At 40.4% G+C, this 23,455-nt stretch overlaps 1 protein-coding gene across 4 annotated transcripts in view; it reads left to right on the forward strand.

The window, feature by feature from the left end:
• Positions 1-23,455, forward strand: part of LOC133452448 (receptor-type tyrosine-protein phosphatase mu-like) — a 217,197-nt gene that overhangs the window by 97,560 nt on the left and 96,182 nt on the right. For all 4 annotated transcript variants that reach the window (XM_061731758.1, XM_061731760.1, XM_061731759.1 and 1 more), the window contains exons 8-11: positions 10,043-10,351; positions 12,526-12,635; positions 20,101-20,302; positions 22,135-22,237. In XM_061731758.1, coding sequence (XP_061587742.1) covers positions 10,043-10,351; positions 12,526-12,635; positions 20,101-20,302; positions 22,135-22,237 — 724 coding nt within the window. The remainder of the gene's footprint in view (positions 1-10,042; positions 10,352-12,525; positions 12,636-20,100; positions 20,303-22,134; positions 22,238-23,455) is intronic.

Below are 23,455 nucleotides of genomic sequence, written 5' to 3' on the forward strand. Positions count from 1 at the left end.
GGTCCGGTTTGTCAACATACAATAGCTGCCAGTCATGTGACCTGTAGGGTTTATATACTTTATATTGCAAGGTGAATGGAAAGCCTTGGTTTGAGGCCCATTGAATTTGTGTTCTTTTGTCAGTCAGAGAAAACAGGGTAGATTGAGTTTGTGGTGTGCAGGAAGGTTATAGAAGACCACAATAAAAGTCTTTTTTATCACAGCCAGACTAAGGTAGAATGGTGAATTGTGTTCGATGATATTGGCTCAGCAAAAGACAAATTGTGTTCCTCTCAAGGACGTGTCTTCAAACAACTGCTGTTGGGAAGGAAGGAAAAAGGGAATATAAGAGATGCTGCATTTATAGTGGTTTCATTATTATTATTTCCCTCACCTCCATTGCTTCATCTATATATTCCCTTAACTGGAAGGAACAAAGCCTGTGACAACAAATAAGCTCATACAATACAACCATCTAAGCTTTGTACTGTACAGGTGCTTTTTAAGATCCTCAAAACCAATTATCACTCAGGTTGTTTATAATCTTCTCTTTAAACTTCAAGGGAATAATAAATTGTGATAAATGTTAGGTTTGGTAGCTGCTTTTAGATTTGAACTTAAATGCTTCTCAAGGCCTTTAAATGTTTCTATTCTCCATGCTGAAATATTCATGGTCTTTCTGCTGTAATTTTTGTCACAGATTTTCTCCATCCTTTTACTGAATTATAGATGCCCCCTTCCCCTTCATAGGCATCCAACAAGCACTCATTCAGTCTGATTGTATAACTCTGACTCCAGAACATTTTCATGTCTCCTCCTCAATTAAAGGACATGACTGTCAGGGGGCTGGAATTTATTCCTCGTGTTCCCCTACCTAGATGGTGAGATCTTAGATCTCATATATCTTGTTAGTAGGTGCCTCAGAAAATGCAGGAACCATTTCACACGGTGGAGCGCTTCACTTTGATTTACACGGTGAGTAACACCCTGAGTTGGGCGCGACACATGCAGCTTCTTGGCGACAAATGACAGTGGCATATGGGCCATCTGCGACATGTTGAAATTGAAGAATCACCTTGGTAACCTCCCGCCGTTCGTGTAGCGATTTCGTCCCCGTCTGTAAATTAGGCCCTCTGTTTTTCCCATTTGTAAGCCTTAAACACAACCCAGTTTCCTCAGAGAGCATGAACAGAAAAAGACAAAGCCCTGTCTGGTGGTAGTGACGGGTGCGTGGGCATGTGCGTGCGTTAAGACAGATGGTAGAGGAGTAGGAGGTCAATCCACCTGTCACTCTGACCCCAATCACGGGACAACATATTGGTGGAAACGGAATGAAAGATTGATTTAACCAGGTCCACCTCCACTGCCTCTGCTCTTCCCATCAACTAGACGTCCATTTGTTTTCATCCGGTCAGTGGATTTGCACTTTCACTCACCTTTTGGCCCTGCACTCTCTACATTTGTTTCTTTGTTAATCCCAGTAAATGACCAGTGATGGAAGGGTGGTCATACTGACATTTTAAACTGTACCACGTAGTGGGTTTTTTGTTCCTTTTGCATTTATCATTTTTTTATTTTATTTGAAGGAATATGCTCTTACCTTTAGGAGTAAGCCAGTTTTCTTACACTCATCCCTGCCCTGCTCCTGGGCTCCCGACCCAGTTGTCTCACGTGGCTCCTACATATCGCTTTACTTTAATGTCACGCATATCTAGAGTGAGAAATTAAAGGTCATATGGGAGAATTAGGAGTTTTGCAGAAAACCATATTTCTGCAGGAGTTGAAAACAAGGCCTTAGGTCCTATTGTGTTAAAAAAATACATGAAATAATATTTCAAACCTTAACACGCCACCACCCAAGCGGCAGTGTACAGAAGGTCCAGTTGTTGCACAACCAGCTTTAATCATAATAAGATGCAGTTTTGAAATAAAGGTGGTAATAGATGTCCTCAGTTGTATTAAAAAAAAAACACACAGATATGCACTTGGACTATTCTTGGGACTAACAGAATTTGGAAGTTTTGATTTATTGAAGCAACCTCTCTGGTTTTGACTGAAAAACTGCTTGTCCATACATAATTGAAGGCTTTTCAGTGGAGTGAAAGAAGAGCTATCAAGCATATTTGGAGTATTTAATGTTTCCTGAGAAGTGTTTGTCAATTAAATAGCTTTGGAAATTTAAAAATATGTTGTAATACAAAGATTCTATTTATTAGGTACGCCTGTCCAACTGCTCGTTAACGCAAATCTCTAATCAGCCAATCACATGGCAGCAGCTTAATGCATTTAGTCATGTAGACATGGTCAAGACGATCTGGGATTTGACAATTGTTGGTGCCAGATGGGTTGGTCTGAGTATTTCATAAAATTATGATCTACTGGGATTTTACACACACAACCATCTCTAGGGATTATAGAGAATGGTCTGAAAAAGAGAAAATATCCAATAAGCGGCGGTTCTGTGGGTGCAAATGCCTTGTTGATGTCAGAGCAGAATGGCCACACTGGTTTGAGCTGATAGAAAGGCCACCCGTTACAACCGAGGTATGCAGAAGAGCATCTCTGAACGCACAACACATCCAATCTTGAGGCGGATGGGCTACAACAGCAGAACAACCACGCAGGCTGCCACTCCTGTCAGCTAAGAACAGGAAACTGAGGCTACAATTCGCACAGGCTCACCAAAACTGGACAACAAGAGATTAGAAAAATGTTGCCTGGTCTGATGAGTCTCGATTTCTGCTGCGACATTCAGATGGTAGGGTTAGAATTTGGCGTCAACAACATGAAAGCATGGATTCATCCTGCCTTGTATCAACGGTTCAGGCTGCTGGTGGGGGTGTAATGGTGTTGGGGATATTTTCCTGGCACACTTTGGGCCCATTAGTACCAATTGAGCATCGTGTCAACACCACAGCCGACCTGAGTATCGTTGCTGACCATGTCCATCCCTTTATGACCACAGTGTACCATCTTCTGATGCTACTTCCAGCAGGATGTCTGAATCATGTCAGACTGATTTCTTGAAGATTACCTTAAGTTCACTACTCAAATGATCTTCACAGTCACCAGATCTCAGTCCAATAGAGCACCTTTGGGATGTGGTGGAACGGAAGATTTGCGTCATGGATGTGCAGCTGAAAAATCTGCACTAACTGCGTGATGCTATCATGTCAATATGGACCAAATTCTCTGAGGAATGTTTCCAGTACCTTGTTGAATCTATGCCACGAAGGATTAAGGCTGTTCTGAATGCAAAAGGGAGTCCAACCCGGTACTAGCAAGGTGTACCTAATAAAGTGGCCGGTGATTTTATATGGGGTTTTTTTGTAAATCAACTGTTTATCTTTATTGGACAGCCAAGTACAACTCTGAATACCTTTCAGGAGAGAAGGTCAGAAAATGTACACAGTTATTTGCATGTTAAAATGAAATTGCATCTCCACTCTGGTTTCCATACATACAAGGTCAAATGTGACCTTGTACAGATGTAGTTATGTCTGACATTACATCCAAGAATTAAAAACATACAACCATGTTGTCATGTACAGTTGTGGCTGCAAAATCCCTTTTCTTAGTTTTTTTTTTTTTTTGATCCAATTGAGCTGTTTGGCATTTTTAAAACGGCATACAGAAGCATGGATGTTCATGACCAAGTACCGAAGTGGCATGACTTGACAGTTTTGAGTCTTGTCATACATCATCTGTGCTGGCAAAGCGTGGCTTACTTCCCCTCTCCCTTTTTCTATCCGGTTCTGAGAGGAGGAAAGCTTTCTCCCATTCATCTCCACCTGTGCAGCTTCAGGGGGTTCATCAGACAAGGTGGCAGCAGAGCCAAGTCCAGCACCAGAGCACATTCAGTGATTTCAGTGATTCAGTTTGATCCAGAGCATTGTTGGCCCCTCCGCCCCTTATCCTCACCCATCATGGCAGTCCCATTCATCAAGGAAGCCTATAAAGGAGGACTTGATAGAGTGAGGAGCGACCACCGCCATTCAATAAATCCTCGTGATTATCCACGCCTCCAAGGTGTACGGGCAAATGACCGTGTATCTGTGTGTGTCGTGAGCATGTGGGCATTTGTCTCTGACTTTATAATGGGTGCAGAGGGTGATGTTGGAGCACAAGATGTCCATGTTCAGTTGCTTTAAAGTGCTATCAATTATGACATGTGCACATGCTTCAATCCCAAGGCCCCATTTAACATGTTGGATTTGGTGGCAACAAAAACTTGGCATTTCCAGTCTCTTAGCTTTCTTTCTTTGGTCTCCAACCCATCCGCCCACACATTTGCTCCTTCCATTTCTCCCTCCTAGACCCCAGCCCCACCCTTCTCTTTCTTTTCCTCCAGAGGATTGCATAGATGAGCACTGTAGGAGGGTGATGGAGCTTTGATTGTCGGTTATCAAAAGCTATCATTATCGCTCGCTTCTGTGGCATATGAAAATGATTTCCTAAGTGTAAAACCCATGTCATTGCCTCAGTGGTCACAGCACAATCACTCGGATGTAATAGAGAGAGGCAAACAAATGCCCACCCAGGTCAGACAGAGCAGAGAGAGAAACACAAAGCAAAGGAGAGGGAAAAGTGATGGCAACGGCAGGCCTTGGTGCCTGGAAGGAAACACTTAGCACGAAAACATCCCCACAACCAGGATTTAATCTTCGCTGTTGTCATGTTGTTCTGGTGGTGCATTCAACAACAGCGCCTGCGTGTGACAAGCCCCGACTGACATTCCCTGGCGAGGAATCCGACCATGTAAGTGCCACCCTGTGAAAGTCGAATCACGTCTCTTTTTTTCATCTCCAAACAACAAGCACTCCCCCCTCCTGCTGTTCCTCCTTCTTAACCCGAACGCCGTTTCATCTTGATGGAATGGCAACCAAACTCAGAAGCCACATTGACTTGCTGGGGCTTTCTAATCATTGGGGGAGTAGTCTTCCCATCCCCGACCCCTTCTTCCCCCCCCCTTTTCCCTTCTCCTGGGTCTATTTGCTGAGCAGGGAGATGGAAGTCTATGCCCACACCAGGCTTTTCTGCTCTCAATCGATGCGGATCTGATAAAGATCCTGGCTTTGCCGAATGACTCGTTCGCTGCAAAGCCTGAGGAAGATCTGATAAGTAATCTGTTCTTCTGTACATATAGCCAGAAAGATGCTGAGAAACCAGACATGCGCTGCTGTGCAACACATTGGAAAACACACCTTGCCTCGCTAATACACAAACACGCGAACACACACACACACTCACAGGCACGCACTTGTCTGGCAGTAAAGTGGCTGTGCTCCAGACATGCTCAATTTGCTTCCTTTCATCCAGGACTAATGTTTTGCTCTACCCGAGGGCTAAGTGCACCATTTGAAGCCCCCCGTCTAGGACAGGCAGTTGCAACATGCAGTTATTTGTTATTTTTGTTTCACGTTTTATGAAATTGTGCTATCATTTCAACTGTGGTAGCGTGAAGAAAAGGACCTATTCAAATTAGCAAGAGCAAATAATGTGCTGTTAATTTCTAAAAAGTGTATTCAAATGTCACATTGTAATGACCCCCCAAAAAAGGGGGGAGGGGGGGGTTACTAATAGTTCTTTGTAAATACCAAATTCAAATTGTTCAGTTAGACCTGCGAGCGTGGGCCAGGTGATAATTTGTCCACCACATGAAACTCCAATCTGTTTCTCAATGGAGTTTATTCTGTGAGGCCGAGCATAGGATAGACTTCAATAATTTCCTGCTCCAAGGGATGCTTTCATAGCCATTATTACAGCAGTATTCCACGAGAAATATCTGCCATACTGGGAAGATATTAGAGTCATATTTTCAGCAGTTCCACTCTATTGTCGCCCTTGGTGTGTGATAGCTTGAGAGAATTGTTATAAAAAAACAAATGGTATGGGTCTCCAGTGATAGCCCTGTTATTCCAAGTCGTGATTTGTGTGTGTGCTTTTGATACTCGTCCTGTTTTTGCTGGGTTAATAAACGTAAAGCAGCAGCCACGGCGGTGTAGGCTTGTCTCATCAGATGCCATTCATTGGTTTCTCGGCCCGTATGCGCTCCGTTTATGCACAGGAGGTACTTGTATACAATATCAGCTGTTTAAAGCTTTTGTGTGAAATAAGAGCTGGAAAGAGGCATTGTGGCATAGAATTGTCAAATTGGTTTAATTCACCATACGAATTGTTACAGATTACTTTTGTAATACTGTATTTGACCCGGTCTTTGTACGGTTTGACCGTATAGAAATGTAATTTTGCCATTGTAAGAATGTGTACCTGCTGTACTCTACTGCCCTTACTTTTTAACAACTTGTGCTTTTTATTATTTTACCTCTTTTCTTATCATTTTATTTTATGTTATTTGTTATTTACTGTTTAATTGTGTCTTGCTGCTTTTAATGTTGATGTAAAGTAGGGATGCAAATTATCGATTATTTCATTAATTGATAGTTGATAACCTTATCGATCGATCATCGATTAGTTGATAAGCGGCGTTTTTCTGAGATACAAACATAATTTTTTTTGCTTATATAAAATACAAAGGACATTTTTCATGTATTCCTTAATCAAATATTTATTTGATACAAAAGTAACAAAAAGACATTTTTGTACCACAAGGAATATAATATAAAGTGCACTTCAAGGCTATTAGTAGTAGCAGCAGCCATAATAGTGTCATTTGTGTCATGCAGATTTTAAGTTCTAGTTACGTTTTAAGTTAGAGTTTTGGCAGTGTTCAAAATAAAATTATGAGACCTGCTGTATTGGAGCACATTTTCTTTTAGTTAAAACTGTAGCGGGGACAGATGTTTAGAGAAACCTATGTATGTACCAGGTGAAGGCTGATTTATGGTTCCGCGTTACACCAACGCAGAGCCGCCGCCGTAGGCATCGCGGCGGCTCTGCGTCGATTTAAGGCGGAACCTTCAGGCTTTAGGGGAGGATATCGGAGAACAACCAGAAGAATATAAAGTGGATTAAAAATAAAAGTTAAGCACTGAGCTACATGTGTCTCCCGTCTGGGCCATTGCAGACTCATTGCCTGAGCATGATATTACTAAAACCAAACATATCCACCTCTTTCTTCTAACTTTATGTGCGCGACGCAGCGCGTTGTGTCGCATTAAATGTGGTCCGGGCGTAATACCAGCTGGTGAAATTAAACGAAAAAAAAAAAAATAATAGATTAATTGTAATCGTTAATTTTAATCGGGTAATTTCATAACGGCAATTAATCGAAAATCGATTAATTTTTAACATCCCTAATGTAAAGCAGTTTGAATTACCTTGTGTTGAATTGTGCTATACAAATAAACTTGCCTTGCCTTGCCTAAAGCGACATGACCAAGTTTCTGAAACAGTCCTTGCACCTTGTTGTTCATGAAAGCAGATGATGTCATTCTGAGTCATAGGTTACAAGTTGTGATTGGGTCCTGGCCACAGATCCTCAGATTTTTATTGCGTCCCTCAGACAGCTGCCATGTGCACTACAGGGAGCCATGAAACCAAACAACAATTAGCCTTTTCTACACAAAACACCAGTCAGAGGCTATAGACTAATCATAAGAGGTTCTTACCGAAGAGCTTTAATTCCTTTGTGTACCTCCCCTCCTAATAAAAATGTAAATGGACAACCAGGTGGACAATTTATGCCTTTTTTTTCTTCTTTGTTCGATATGGGCTACTTGTCTCCACAATTATATTTTCCACAAGTGCTTTCCATTTTGCCATCACGTCATTGCTCAGAATTGGGATGCTGTGGACATTATCTACGATGTTTCGCAGAGATAGAAGTGTGACATTCTCCTTGAACAGTCCAGGAATGAGAATTCCTCTCAGGTGCTGGTGCACGTCTGCTTGAGATTCACACTTTGGTGCATTTGTCACTTTGAGAGCATCTGGTTTAATTTGATTTCTGTGCTTGGTCACCCTGCGATTCTCTGTGCTTTTAGTGTAACAGTGACCCACTGAGTGCGGCCAGAAGATAGTTCCGCAAATAAAGGGGTTTAAACTTCCATTTTCTGGATGGTTTTTCCCAACATTGCAACCAATATGAACGAGGCCTGTTTTTCTTTTTTTGTTGTTTTTTTTGCCAGTTTTTCCCCCTTTCACTGTAAAATCTCTTTTCAACTGAGAACTCATTAGATTTCTTTAAAAGGCTAGACCACTTTATATTGTTGATTAGATTCACTGGCTTAGTTTATGATTATTATGGAGCTGGCTCACATATTATGTGTTAGCCCTGTATACCATACAGCTAAAACTCTACAGCTGATCTCAAGCTTGACCTTAGATTTAAAATGTATTTCAAATTATAACATTTATTTATCTCTAGAGGTCTGTGCTGCATTTTCAACGTGACCTACATAGTAAAATTTAAGCGGACCTCTGCACAGCCTTTCAGAAAGGTTTCTTAAGAATATCAAGCCCCTTTATAGAAATACTGAGTCAAAACAAATTTTCCTTTCCTGTTCTTTAATTTGTAGTAAAGCATACAAACTCTTTGTTGACCTTTAGTAATAGTTATTCCAAGTTCATTGCAGTTTTCCTTTTGGGTAGATATTTCTTGTTGTCATTCACTTCCATTTTCAGATGCTTCATAGTCTATAGCGCTGCACACCCAGATCCCATTCCCCAATCTGTTTTCAACAGCTCTTCCTTTACTTCCTTCAGGTCCTTCTAATGCAATTTCATCTGTTCTGTGAAAGTGCAAGAATGATTGCATCTTTTTCTCATGAACAGGAGCTCTTTTTCTCTCCTCCTCACTCGTACAAGCTTCAGTTTTCTCACACGTCGTGACCTCATTTCTGGTCATTTTAGCCTTGTTGTTGCTCTGAAACACTATGCGAAAGTGCATCTCATATTCTTTGAAGTATATTTCACTGGTTCAGTTTGATTTTTTTTTTCTTTTCGTAGGTCTCCGCTAGATTTAAGAACTCCTAAAAAAGAAACATTATGTGGAAATGCATTGAAAGGTTGCCAAGAGTGTTTGCAGATTACTGCATGTTTGTTATGCTTTTCACACAATCTGTAGAAATGAACAGCTTGTTGGAGCTCCAGCTCCAGTCCAGTCTCTTCCCCCAAAGCACCTCCAGAATGTTAAACATGGCTGCCATGGCTGCCTCTGAATCGCTGGACTGTGTCTCCTGGGGAACGGGGAAATTGAGCCCTGGCTCTTCCTAATAGGTGGTAAAGTGTTAAGTTCCAGAGAAATGGACTGCAAATTTAACCTGGAATGGAAATTGATCCCATTACCTTGTGCTTGGGCTGCTTTCCTCCCGTAGGAAAAGAAAGGGAGAGAGATGGGGGGGGAAGTCGAATGAGGAGATGAGTAGAATGAGAGAGAGAGAGAGAAGATGAAGGGAAATTGAAAGTGGGGGGGGGGCAAAAAGAGAGATGGACAGAGACAGAAAACATAGGATGGAAATGAGAGAAAAGAGATGCAGACAGAGAAGAAAGATGGAGAAAATCCAAAGAGAAAAGGGAAGGAGACAGAATATATGTGATTAGAGTTGATAGGATGGCAGCGGGGGTTGTCTCCTGCCCGGATTGACAGCCTTGCTGACTCTGTATCAGTGTGGTGCTAATAGCTGACCTCCACTGGGCCAGATGGAAAAGAGAATGGAAAAGGCAGAGGACGAGGTAGAAGGAGCAGAACGGTTTGCTCTGAAGGGATGATGCACCTCCTGCTGAGGGTTTTCACCAACAGACCTGTGGATTCTTGGCATGTGCAGCTGCTCTGAGACCAAGTTAGCAACGGTTAAGGGATTTGGCACCGCTCAGTGTCAGGCTGTGGCTTTGAAAATTTTTAATATTTTCTGGAAATTTGAACTCCAAACAGAGGAAAAAGTATTTCAGTATGACTGAAAGTGCTGATGTGGTTTTCAAAAGTTGGAAGAAACATGGCACACCATTTTCTTTTAATCCAAGAAAACTTTCTGGGCTCTGGCACAGATCCCAGCAACTTCCATGATTTTAGTGAAACTATGTTGAACTACATTGCATTTCCTTTGGCCGAAATTAATAAAGTAATGTCTGCTCACACTTCTCTCTTTCCCCATTTTGCCAGAGCCCATGCACGGCCCACATCGGTTGGAAGTGGTGGACATCCAGTCCAAGCAGGTGACCATACGCTGGGAACCTCTGGGCTACAACGTGACCCGCTGCCACAGCTACAACCTGACTGTCCAGTACCGCTCCAGAGTGGCTGGTAAAGACGAGACCCGGGAGGAGGTTTGTTACGACACCCAGAGCCGCGATCCTCAGCACACCATCCACAACTTGACGCCCTTCACAAACCTCAGTGTCAAGCTGGTGCTGCGAAACCCGGAAGGTGTCAAGGAGAGCTCCGAACTGGAGGTTCAAACTGATGAAGATGGTAAGTGAAATCAAACAGTCAAAGAATTACAGCATGTACAGTAAGCAGAGGTGTCAAGTAACGAAGTACAAATACTTCGTTACCTTACTTAAGTAGAAATTTTGGTTATCTATACTTCACTGGAGTAATTATTTTTCAGACGACTTTTTACTTTTACTCCTTACATTTTCACGCAATTATCTGTACTTTTTACTCCTTACATTTTAAAAACAGCCTCGTTACTCTATTTCATTTCGGCCTTTAAAAAAAAACTATCCAGTTAAATTGTTCCATCCAGATAGAGTGAATTTGGTTGTGGTTGGATGAGAAGTATAAACATAATACCATTCCGACACCCTATTGGTTTGTACACGTCTGCTCTCTGAAACGCATGTTAATGCTCAATAGTACACATATATGGTTTTTTAATATATTTGCATTATACTAAGATGTATTCATTTTCAATGGCTTTTGTCCTTAATGGCTTTTTCCCCCTTACATTACTTTTACTTTTATACTTTAAGTAGTTTTGAAACCAGTACTTTTATACTTTTACTTGAGTAAAAAACTTGAGTTGATACTTCAACTTCTACAGGAGTATTTTTAAACTCTAGTATCTATACTTCTACCTGAGTAATGAATGTGAATACTTTTGACACCTCTGACAGTAAGTAAAGGGCAGTGTAACTCGTATAGTCACTATAAGTTCATTTTTTCCCTTACCCACTGTAACATTTCTGCAGTTGGAATCATATTAAGATTAGTTGTTAATGGATTTTCAACCAAACATTTGAAAGTGTTTATGTGAAGGTTTCATAGATGTGCATACATTGTAAGTATATAGAATATAGAGTGTGGGCTACCATAACGCAGCCTCTCCTGCAATTATTTTATTATTATTTTGCTGAAGGTGAAGTGCCCATCCACTGGGCAGCTACCATGGCACTAACCTGTTCCTCAAAGATAATTCAATCATGGTCGTTTCCTGGTTGCTGCATGTGCTGTCAGTGCAGCCCATGCTTGGGGAAAAAAAGGAGGGAAAATTAAAGGTTTGCCACAGCGATTTTGACAGTGTTGTGACTGACAATTTCTACCTCATATTGTCAATTTCCCCTCATGCAGTTTTCAGTGTGTATATCCCAAGAAGGGATGCTGTGGATCTATGTGGGCTGGTGCCCAAAATGTATGTTTTATGATTATAAGAGAGACATTTTGGGCACCCAAATTTATGGACTTCATAAGTAACTTTAAAGGTCAATTTGGGATGTAGTGACCCCCATCAAATAGTGTGCGTTTGCAGGCTTTACCATAAAGTTGTGATATTCTCACTTGATGAGAAGCCATTTAGAATGTGGAAATGTTTTTTTCAGGGGAGCACAGGAGTCAGACAGTGAGGCTGTGTGTTGTATAGCTGTTGCACCTCCTTCAAAGATGAAAGGTCTTCTGTGTTGCCTCAGCAGACACAGGAAATGAACTCTATAGAAGTCTCAAGGAACGCCGGCCGCCAGATAACAAACAAGCTCAGCTGACGAAAAAGCGAGTCGTGTCTGGCTCAGATATCTCTGGCTGGAAACTTGAAAGTGGAAACTGTTTCTTGCTATCTGTCTGTTACGGATTTCTGTCTGTGGATCCGTGGATCTGTGTGGTTAGGATCCCAAGGGGAAAAAAGTGTGCAGACAGTGTGTAGCGGGTTTTTGAGTTCAAGATAAATCTTGGAAGGGGAATAAAAACACATCTACATCATTCTGTCTCAATGCCAGAATGAAAGCAATTCACATGGAGGGTTAAATGACCACATTTCAGTGACAGTATCTCAGAATGTGTAAACATTGAAGAAAGTTCAAAATTACTTCACTTCCTATGAGGTTACAAGTGCATCTTTGATTACAACACATTTATCTATGAAGTTGCTTTTGGTAACAGGGATTTCAAATTTTAACAACATCTCCCAAAGATTTGACTTTCACTTGAATCTATTTTTGTATTGCAAGTTCCTGTAAGAAGTAAGAGTGTTTTATTAAGAGTGGGTAACTCTTCACAGATGACTAAAGCTACTAGAAAAAGATTTATATGGGCAATATTTTAAATAATAAAAAATTACAAATAGGTGCAAATTGTGTATCAGGGAAATATTTGCCTTGAAAATGTCTTCTGTGCCAACAGTTTTTACAAACAAATGTGTTGTTTTCCCTCAGTGCCAGGAGCCATTCCTCTGGAGTCCATTCAGGGCAGCGCCTACGAGGAGAAAATCATCCTGAAGTGGAGAGAACCAGCGCAGACGTACGGGATTATCACTCAGTACGAGGTACAAGTCTGCCAAATGAAAACTCTTAGTTTAATTCATTTTTTATAGTCTGGTTGGTGAGGCTTTCATGTTGCTCTAACTGACAACAACTTTTAGATGGATGGAAAGTAAACTTGGCACAAGCATCCCTAAGGGGAATCTGAGTGGATCACAGTCAAACCCTTTTCTTTGCTCAAACACCATTGTCAGGACTAACATTTGTTGTGCTCAACACCAGGTTTTGTGACTGGGCGTCAGTTGCATCCCACTTCAGCCTCAGCTGTAAAATCATTTTGTAACTTGAGGTGGTTGAAACAGGCTATGAAGGATAAAATCATGAGGGGGGGGACAATATCATGCTCTCGTGTAATAAAATGTATACAGTCTCATCAATAAGGCTTTTAATTGAGATATCTAGCTAATTTTGGGTAAAACAGATTTGCAGATTACAAAAAATGTTTGCAAGTACTTATTTAATGACAGTATCAGTCGAAAAAAAGATTTGCTAACTACCTCCTTAATTATTATCTGACAGCTTTAGGTGGTTAGTTAGTTAGGTGGTAGACTTGATATACGATATGTATATATGATAGCTAACATTCGAAGGGGATCAAAACATTTTATCAAAGTTTTTCCTGAGACGAGAACAGATATTGTTCAACAAAATCAATAAAATGCAAGTGTCTGTTTTTGATCCACTTCAATAGTTTACTACTGTATTTCTGTAAAAATTCTTTGGATTAAGATTTTCACTTAAAAAATGTTTTTTAACAAGTTAAACTGAAGGCGGAAATTGTCTTTTATAATAATTTAACATATTTTTCATGCAAAAATGTCTATTCTACAAGTTCATAAATCAGTAATTTTTTATATTGTTAATTGTATTACTTTGGTTTGAAGAAAGCAAGCGTTAGGTCAGAGTTTGTTTGGAATCAGAGGGTATTTTCTGAGTTTGATAATCAGTGAACTGAGTATCATAAACTGAGTATGATAACCATTAATTAATTATGATAACCATTAATCTAGCAATCTAGTGTGTGGTTCACCTGCACCTACTGTAACCTGACTAGACATCCCTGTTCTTTTGTTTTTTGATGAAAACTAATCATGAGAGTGGATTATCACTCTGGATTATATGATTAGTATCAACAAAAGACATTCACAAAAGGTGTGTTTGTTGAGCAGGATGATCCAAGGTGTTATTAGTAGTTCTTCAGCCACCTTGGTCGTTTTGAATAGTGGCTCTTTGATGTTCCTATATGATTCAGTGTATAAAGCCCACCCCGCAATGTTTTGATTGGTTTGAGACGTTCCGTAGCAGTGGATTAGATATGGCTGACTGGTCTAACCAACACCAGCTACAATAGTAAAATCATGTCCTGTTACATTACACAAAAATATTTTAAGCTGATTTATGAAGTTGGTAAAGTAGCATGAAGCATCAATCCAAGAAAAATGCCCTCTGAGATTTGTTTGTTCTGCTGGTAATCAGCAGACTTGAAGTTGATTTATGAAAACAAACACAAGAAGACAATTTCAATAGTCTGTCAAGAGTAGGAAATTTGCATTCAGTCACAAACATGCAGAGCTGTTGACAGGTATGGGTAATTAACTTAGAAAAAAGACTGATTCTCGTAATATGACAGAGATTGCCACGATTATCACCAATTTGTTTGACATATTGAAGCTCGGACGTTTGACTTTGATCAAAGAAGTCTGTTTATCTGCCGTTCCTCATTAGTTCAACTTTAAACTTAGCTTGGGTATCGTATGATTGTAGTCTTCAACTTTATAACATTGAAAATCCTCAGTGTTGCATGGTTCAGGACCATGGACAGCGATACACAGCAAGCCTTCAAAACTCTACATACAACAGTTTGAATCTGCCTGTACTTGCAACCACTATGTGGCTTCATGTAGACCAGGGGTTGGCAACCCACGGCTTTTTCAAAAATGTTTGACCTTTTTTTTCCCTTTTTTTCTTAATTTTTCCTTTTTTTCTTCTTTTTTACTTTTTTCTTCTTTTTTTTCTTTTTTCCTTCTTTTTTATTTTACTCTTCTTTTTTCCTTTTTTTTCTCTTTTTTTCTTCCTTTTTCCTTTCCTTTTTAATCTCGACATTTCGACTTTTTTCTCGACATTTCGACTTTTTTCTCAACATTTCAACTTTTTTCTCGAGATTGTACTTCAACATTAATCTCGACATTTTTACTTTTTTCTCTACATTTTGAATTTTTTTCACAAAATTTCAACTTTTTTCTCAACATTTCGACTTTTTTCTCAACATTTCGACTTTTTTCTCAAGATTGTACTTCAACATTAATCTTGACATTTCGACTTTTTTTTGACATTTCAAAATTTTTCTTGAAGTGCATAATGAAAAAAGAAATCTTCCCCCAGTTATAACTAATATAGCTACATGCAGCATGTGTTGTCTTCATTCTAAGGCTTATACAAGACTTTTCATTTTTTGCGGCTCCAGACACATTTGGTTTTTGTGTTTTTGGTCCAATATGGCTCTTTTAACATTTTGGGTTGCCGACCCCTGATGTAGACCCTCCTAGCTGCTGGGGAACTTTATACACTCCCAATATTGTCCTCACATCAAGAGTAACAGCTGGGAATTCAGACTGTGAAATCTTCTGTCGTGGTACAGTAGAACCAGAGAACAGTGAATAAATACTTTTGCTGCAGTAAGTGTTGCCACACACTTTCTTCCCTTGTCATGTCCTTATTAGCATAGAATCTGCCACAAATGCTAACAATTACTTTTCTAATAAACATTGTGAAATTATTTGAAAAAGAGGTTGTTTTTTTCCCTCCCCTCCTCCTTCTGCCTCACATTCCCCCTCCCTAAATCTATCCTCATTTTGGAGTTGCTTTTTTTTTTTCTTTTTTCCCTCCTGCTTGTTCAGAATAACATGCTCAGACAAACAATTTGTTCTTGTAATGTGTTCCTCTGGCATTTCAATACATCTGTGTCAATCGTAAAGTTTAAGGGATTAATTTATTTTGTTAAATCGTATTCCTACTTCCTAAGGCATTATTTAATGGAGGAGGTTTTCACCAGCACAATCTTTCAGTAGATCTGACCATATACCTGTTAAATGTAAGTGTGTGTTTGCATGCTCTCGTTACATTTTACTTCAAGTACACTGCTGTACCTTTTATACAACTATATATGCTTGACTGAGTCTTGTAGATTATATCTGCTGATTTCTTTAACCGCTTTTGATTCGAATATGACTCTGTTTGTGTCAGTTTTGTGTTTTTAAAGGATCAAAATGAAATAATCTTCACAGCAAGTCATTGTAAAACAGATTTTAATTTGACTAGTGATATTGACTCTTTGAAAACATACAGATCAAGTTAGTTTTGAATCAAATTTTTCTTTACTTTGAGTTGATTAAAAATGGTCAGAGCAAGCCCTTTTATTTCTTCCTTTGTAAAGTACAACATATTGCTTTTTTCACCTTCTGTCCTATAAGATTTAGTTGACCCCAGAGGAAAATACAATCTCTAAAGCACACTTTAAAGACATCACAATTCTGCACCAAGCAGATGTTGACATAAGGCTTTGCACAGCCCCAGCCAGCCTTTTTCTAAGAGCTGCATTGAGTCTTGAATAATACTCTCTCTGCAGATTCACAATAGATTATATGTATACATTGATCTTAACCAGCTTTAGGTGAATGTAATCCACAAGTCTTTCCCACAGGCTGATTTCCCTCTGTCAGTCTTCCCTCTTGAATTCTTTGATTAAGTGGGTTTTTTGGTGCAGCCCTATCAGTACTTTTGTAATACGCACAGGAAAAAAGAAATGATAAAAGAAATACAAACGGTATTACTATAAAGGTTGCTCTGTTCCCTGCTGTCCCATCAGGTCACTAAATTCACTCAAGTCATCTTACTCCTAAAAGTAAGAAGCAGATAAAGGCCTTGTTTATTCAAGTGTGCAGCACAGTGTTAGGTCTTCTGCGCAGTTGTTTGGCACTTAGAGGTGTCAACAGAGTGCAGGGAAACAAAGTACATAAAAATGATAAGATTTACTGCATGGGTAATTGCTTTTAGAGAAACATGTTTCAGTTGTTTCTGTTTTGAAAATTTCATAATGTAGGTAAAAGCACTCAGTCAGTGACATGGTCTGATTTGCTGCTTTGTCAAATTTGCTCATATTTATCTTTTGGGCAAATGTGTTTCCCTTTATAAAATATCAACTGTAGGTTATTATATGCGTGAAATTCCTCCTCTCTGTCTCTGTTGTGAAAGATTTAACAGTGCAGTAATGTGTAAGGAAAGCAATAAGTAACTGATTTCCTGACATTTTTTGCTTTTAATACACACTCTAGAAGAGCATCATAGACCATCTTGGGTTATTAGAATGATGCACTGTTAATATTCACATCACCTTGTTTTAAATAGGGTGACAGACAAAGAAAAGTGAGCTAGTCAGCAGCTTGATCCAGGTGTCTCCACCAAGTTTTACTTCTAACATGGTCCATTAAAATAAAACTCAGTGTGCTTCTTTCAGCCCACTGAAGTTGTTTCTTATAAGTCAGGACCTGGCGTTTACTTCGTATTATCAAATAATTCACAGTGCAATGTATCTGACAGGGCAGCACAGTGGCTAAGGCCACGTTTACACATACACCGTATTTACAAAAACGGATATTTCCCCCTCTACGTTTTGAAAAATTCCATCGTTTACACGAGATTGTTTTCAAAATCTCTTCATTTACACAAACCCGCATGAATACGCTGTTAAGGGGCGCTATGAGCAGCTAAACCTACAGGGGAAGCGTAACGAGAAGCATAAAGTCATGCTAGCCAATCAGAATCCTGGAAAAAAAATGTCAACAAATGACACGTGTGAAGCCTGAATTATGGTTCCGCGTTAAAATCGACGGCGTAGGGTACGTGTTGCCGCGTACCCTACGCCGTAGGCTCTGCGTTGGTGTAATGCTGAACCATAAATCAGCCTTGACTGCCAGTTACTTCCAAGACGGAACGAGAGTCTTTCGTTTGGAGTGACAGAGAAGTGGAGAATTTTGAGTGTGACTTTAGAATATAAAACAGGTAAAATACAAGAAATATTGACGGTGGCCAAACAAATTGTAAACACAAGTCGCACTCATGATGCTGGTGATGTTTCTGTTGCATAATGTGATGTTCTGAAGTCTAAATCTCCGTTTCCCTCCGTTTACAAGCAAACGTGAAAACTGAGTTTTTGAAAATCTCCACTTTGGCCAGAGTTTTCAGAAATGATTGTTTTTGGTGACTTTGAGCTTCGTTTTCGTGTAAACGAATGGCCAAAACGCATGAAAACGCCACCGTTTTTGCTACGTGTAAACGGGGCCTCAGTGGTTATCACTGTTGCTGGATCATGGTTCAACTCCCAACAGGAGCCTTTCTGTGTGTTGTTTGCATGTTCTGCCTTTGCTCACTCCCTCACACACAGTACAAAAACATGTATGTTAGGCTAATTGACTTTAAATTGCCCATTAAAGTGACTGTGTGTGGTTGTTAGTCTGTATGTGGCCCTGTGATAGATTACCGATCTGTCCAGGGAGTAGCCCTGCCTTTTTCCTTGAGAGAGCTGGGCTAGGCTCCAACAGATCACAGTGACCCTGGATTGGAATAAGCGGGTATACATGATGGATGCGTCTGACAAGGCTTAATGTTAAAGGGATTTCTGGATAAGGACACGTCTGTTGATGTTTGATACAAAAACATGGACAACTAGCTTCATCACTCTCATCATGTACTCTCACCAGCTATTCCACCCTCCCCTGCATCATTCACATGATCGCAACCATGAACCCTCCCCCTGTCGCTGATTGGCCGGAGCAATGCTTGTTATGGCTTGAGAGGCAGGCTGCTGTTAATTTTCATTATCAATATTTCCAACAGATGTGAGGCAGGATATGTTCAGACATGCAACAAAACTTTCAATTCCCCCTCAGCTATCTTCAGCCATATTTGGCAACACGTTTTTTTTTTAATCATAACAATAGTTTTTTTTTTTTTTTGCTCTAGAGGGAAACGGCTACTATTTTTGAAATAAACTAATTTAGAGAAAATAAAAGCAGCTGGTTTCATTTGCCTCTAAAGTTACTATTTCTTAAAACTGCAGCCATTTTGAATCACTTGATCTAATATTCAAGCAAATATATTGTTTGGATTTTCATAATGAGAAATATTTGATATCACTTTTCATTTGCAGTTATTTTGCTTTCTTCAGAATTTAATAAACAGCCAATAATACAGCCATTTTCTATGTTATAAAGGCCTCATGAATTCAACATTTACCTCCACATGGGGAGGGGGTGCAAACCCATATCATTTAAATGGCTTAATATATCAGGTCAGATCAGCCCAAATTAATTTGCTCAAATATCTTTGTATCATTTTTCCTGTCATTTCCATTATGGTTGTAAAAACCTGCCCGTGTGCCCAGTGTCGACAAGTCATTTCAAACTCCTCTGCCTGAAATGTTACGATATTGGATTTTGGCATCCAAACTCATTTCACAGACAAAGACTAAATGAGAAAGCCTTGAAGCATTTCAAAACTTGATGGACACAAATTATGCAAAACTCCAAACTCCCTTTGTGTTCTTTAATTGGAATTATAATGGAGGTTCTCCTTTACGAGCAGAGGCGTTTTCTTAAAGTGGGACTTTACAGTTATTCAAAATGGATATTAACAAAAACACTCACCTTAATGCTTCCCTCCAGAGCTCCCTGTGTTTATTAAGGGAGGGGAAATACATTAGTGTATTTCTTCTCTCCTTGAAACCATCAGCGTGCATCAGCTTTGGCTTTAAAATATGTAACACTGCTTTTACAGTCAAATCTAACCCCTGTAATGAGACAGCCCATCTCCATAGTCCCTTTGTGCCTCACTTATTTTGGAAAATAAGCATAAAACCTTGTTGACAAGGAGTCAGAAGCTCACACCCAAAGCAAGACCTTTCAACGGCTGCGAAGTACTTTAGTGCTAAAGCCATATTCCACAGAGCAATCACATTTGTTATTTCACTCGTATAAAGAAGTTTGTCTTATTTGTTACACTGGTGAAATGCAAATCGTATCGATTCAAATAAAAATAATGGAATAAGCTGATTATAACCATGATTGGCAGTTTGGATTTCCAGGCTGTTGTGGCTCCTTTGTGAATGTATATCTGAATAGGATGCTAATGCCGGAGCATGCAAGTGAAGAAGCGAAGAAGAAAATACAATGCTTTTAAAACTGCCTCGTGGCATTTTAGTACAGAGGGGCAAGAGACTGGAAATATGAGATAACACCCACATTGAGCAGATACAAAACCTCAACACAGCACATCCAGAAAAAGCTTTATTTTTCTGAGCTGCCTTAAACTCAAAATGTTTTCATTGTGTGAATACAAAATCCTCCTCAAGCTGAAGGCAGGTCAATCACAGGTCCAAAGGCCAGTGAGATAATGTTGAATTTCTTTCTGTGGCAGATCTCCTACAAGGCGGTGAGCTCCTTTGACCCTGAACTGGACCTCTCCAACCAAAGTGGGAAGGTAGTGAAGCTGGGCAACGAGACCACCCACATGTTCACAGGCCTCTACCCGGGCTCTACCTACTCCTTCACCCTGCGCGGCAGCACGGCCAAGGGCTACGGCCCCCCTGTCATCACTCAGTTCACCACCAAGATTTCAGGTCAGCAGGCTCAACGGCGAGGCCAGTTAGCGTGTGTGGATGTTGAAAAATGTGAACGGCACTACTGCTAGTTATGTGACAGAAGTTAGTTGGAATCCTGTCCATCTGCTTTCCAAAAGAAAGCATAGTCTACTATTACAATGACAGTTTTTAGGAAAACTGTCTGAGCAAAAATTTACTTAAAGGGGACCTATTATGAAAAACACGTTTTTTCTTGCTTTAACATACCGTATTTTCTGGACTATAAGCCGCTACTTTTTTCATAGGTTTTGAACCGTGCAGCTTATACAAAGGTGCAGCTATTCTGTGGATTTTTCTGCCACCACTCGGGGCGCTCTAACCGGAATTAGAATCAAAACTAAGACAAAATAAATGCAAAGAAGAATACGCTACTTCTTCTTTAGCAGATAGAAGTAGGTAGAAGCAGATTTCAAACAGATAAATAGATAAATAAATACTGGTTATTTTCTCTTGGTTCTGTCCCGTTTTAATCAGCAAAGTTGCTGCCGTGTTAAAGACACTGTTAGGAAAGGATCTATTTAGGTACAAACATGTACATCATTTACAGCTCAAAATCGTTCTGTACATGTAGTAAATATCTAATCTAACAACATAAATATCTGCGGCTTGCATTTCTTTTTTTTTTAAATAGAGCGGATGCTGCTTGTATGCAGGTGCGGCTTATAGTCCAGAAAATACTGTATATAAAGTGGTCTACCCTTTCCCTGCCAACTCAGAGAAGGAGGAAAGCAACCAAATTCTGCAGTGTCTGTACAGCTGCCCGGATGAGCCGTCCAGTCTCATGTGACTTCTACGAGCCGTTAAGATTCTGCTCCTGTCGTTACGTAACGAAAGGAGCAGAGGTTGGCCTCCAATGCGTGAAACCACGCCCACAACTATAAAACCGTGTAACTGCATGCGAGCGTGCGACTATCGCGTCGCACTGCGTGACATCGGACCCTCTCTGTCCATCTCCCTCCAGCAGCTGCCACTTTATTGAAGTTTTTGTAGTGAAATGAGGAGGAATCATAGAGATAACTTCTCATTTCAACTAACTGGATCAGCCGTTCCTCATCCATGACTTACATCCTACAGCGCTTTCAACGCGAGCGTCAGGAAGAGAATAGAAGCAGGGCGTCCGACAAATGTTCAGCTCAAAACGTCGTGCTGCGCAGTGCTGCGTCACTGCAGCCAGTTAGGACAGTCCAATAGAAAATAAAGCAATGGAATTGATTCTGTCGCTGACACTCGCTCGCATCGCATGGGACACGGTTCAAAGCCTGAATTATGGTTCCGCGTTAAATCGACGCAGAGCCTGCGGCGTAGGGTACGCCGTACCCTACGCCGCAGGCTCTGCGTTGGTGTAACGCGGAACCATAAATCAGCCTTAATAGTGTACGCAGCCAGCTGCTCTTCTGCCCAGAGCGAGGCTTTGTGCCCTCCCCTGCTACACGTCATTCAGGCAGCCAATCAGCACAGAGCCTCATTATCATAGCCTCCCCGCCCACTCAGAATCCCTCATAGAGAAGGAGGTTAGAAACGGTAAAGATAAAGACATGGCCCAGACGCTGAATTTCTAATTTATTTAGAAAAAACTATCGCTTGCTAAAAGCTTGTTTTTAAGACATTCAAGGCCTGTTTAAAATAGATATTAAATGGCATAATAGGTCCCCTTTAATGAACACTGGATTGATCCAGATAATGACCATGAAGCTGGTCAGCATTTTTCATACCATGAAAACTTGAGAAATGTTTCAGTCTTGACAGCGACCAAAGCTATTCTACCGTTGCTGTGATGTTGAACCTCTCTCTCTTTTATTTTGTGTCTTTAGCTCCCTCCATGCCAGCCTACGACCAGGAGACCTCTCTGAACCAGACAGACAGCACAGTCACTGTACTGCTGAAACCTGCCCAGAGCAGGGGTGCACCCGTCAGGTAGGCTGTTACAATAAAGACACACACACACACAAAACACTGAAACAGCACATTAGAACCCCAGGAGCCACCATCAACAAGAAAACATTATCAAAGAGCTTCCTTTTATCAATACCCCACCATGAAGGAAAGTTGCCAGGGAATTCAGCGCCTTACTGTACACATCTGAGATTTATTTGTTTGTGGATTTTGATCCTGTGAAGCCGAAGCGCAGCCTTTGAAGATAAGAACAAAGCCCTCTGCAGCCAAGGCTAGCTTCAGGATCTCTTCCTCTTACATGCATTTTTATGTACCAGGCTGTCCACCCTGAGCCACCACAGGCTTCCAGGGGACTGAGGGAATTTTTAGCTCACTTGATGTTATAATTATTACTCATTATTAAGGAAACAGCGCAGCTGCTCTCTTGAAATGATTGTGCAAAAGATATTATTTTGGTTCATGAATGCCACGGCCCCGTCGACTGTCAACTGCTCCATTATTTACTCTTGAACATTTTTACATTTTTGCACTCAACAAAGATGTTACAGTTATTCTGCAGGTGCTGCGAAACCCTGGTAGGAGGAGAGAAATAAATTATTCCACACTAATACAGATTTCTTAGAAAACTTCAAAAAATTACATATTGATTGTTAAAGGAGCTGTATGTAAGAGCAATAATCAAACGAATCATAAAATAACCCCGATATGTCAACAGACATTTAAAAATCATGTTCATTTCAAATACTTATGTCACTGACAAAAGCACTCAAGCCAGGATATTCCAGTTTAAAAAGAGGAGTTGCAGCCCTCAACTGATGTTTATGTTGTCATTTTTTGTTTTGGCCTGAAGCTCCACCCTCCACCTATCTCCCAATCACCAAGTCAGTATTGTTTCTGAAGCTCCACCCTCCACCTATCTCCCAATCACCAAGTCAGTATTGTTTCTGAAGCTCCACCCTCCACCTATCTCCCAATCACCAAGTCAGTATTGTTTCGGCATCCGGGTTGCCAGCTCGGCTGTAATTATCGCAGCAGCCGCTATGAACGTGTTGGATGAAAAAATGTCTAGCTTTCCAAAAACTAAAAGACCTCGTTATGAATCCGAGTTAAGTCGTGACAAGGTCCGAAATAAAACAAGGATTTGTTTTTTTTATTGCCATGGCAGCCTACGTTCCTGCTGCATTCTGCAGCCTACCTGGCAACCTCTGGTCGGGGGGAGGAGGGGGAGGGTACACGCCG

Source organism: Cololabis saira, chromosome 10, assembly GCF_033807715.1.
Source record: "Cololabis saira isolate AMF1-May2022 chromosome 10, fColSai1.1, whole genome shotgun sequence".
NCBI classification, from domain to species: Eukaryota; Metazoa; Chordata; class Actinopteri; order Beloniformes; family Belonidae; genus Cololabis; species Cololabis saira.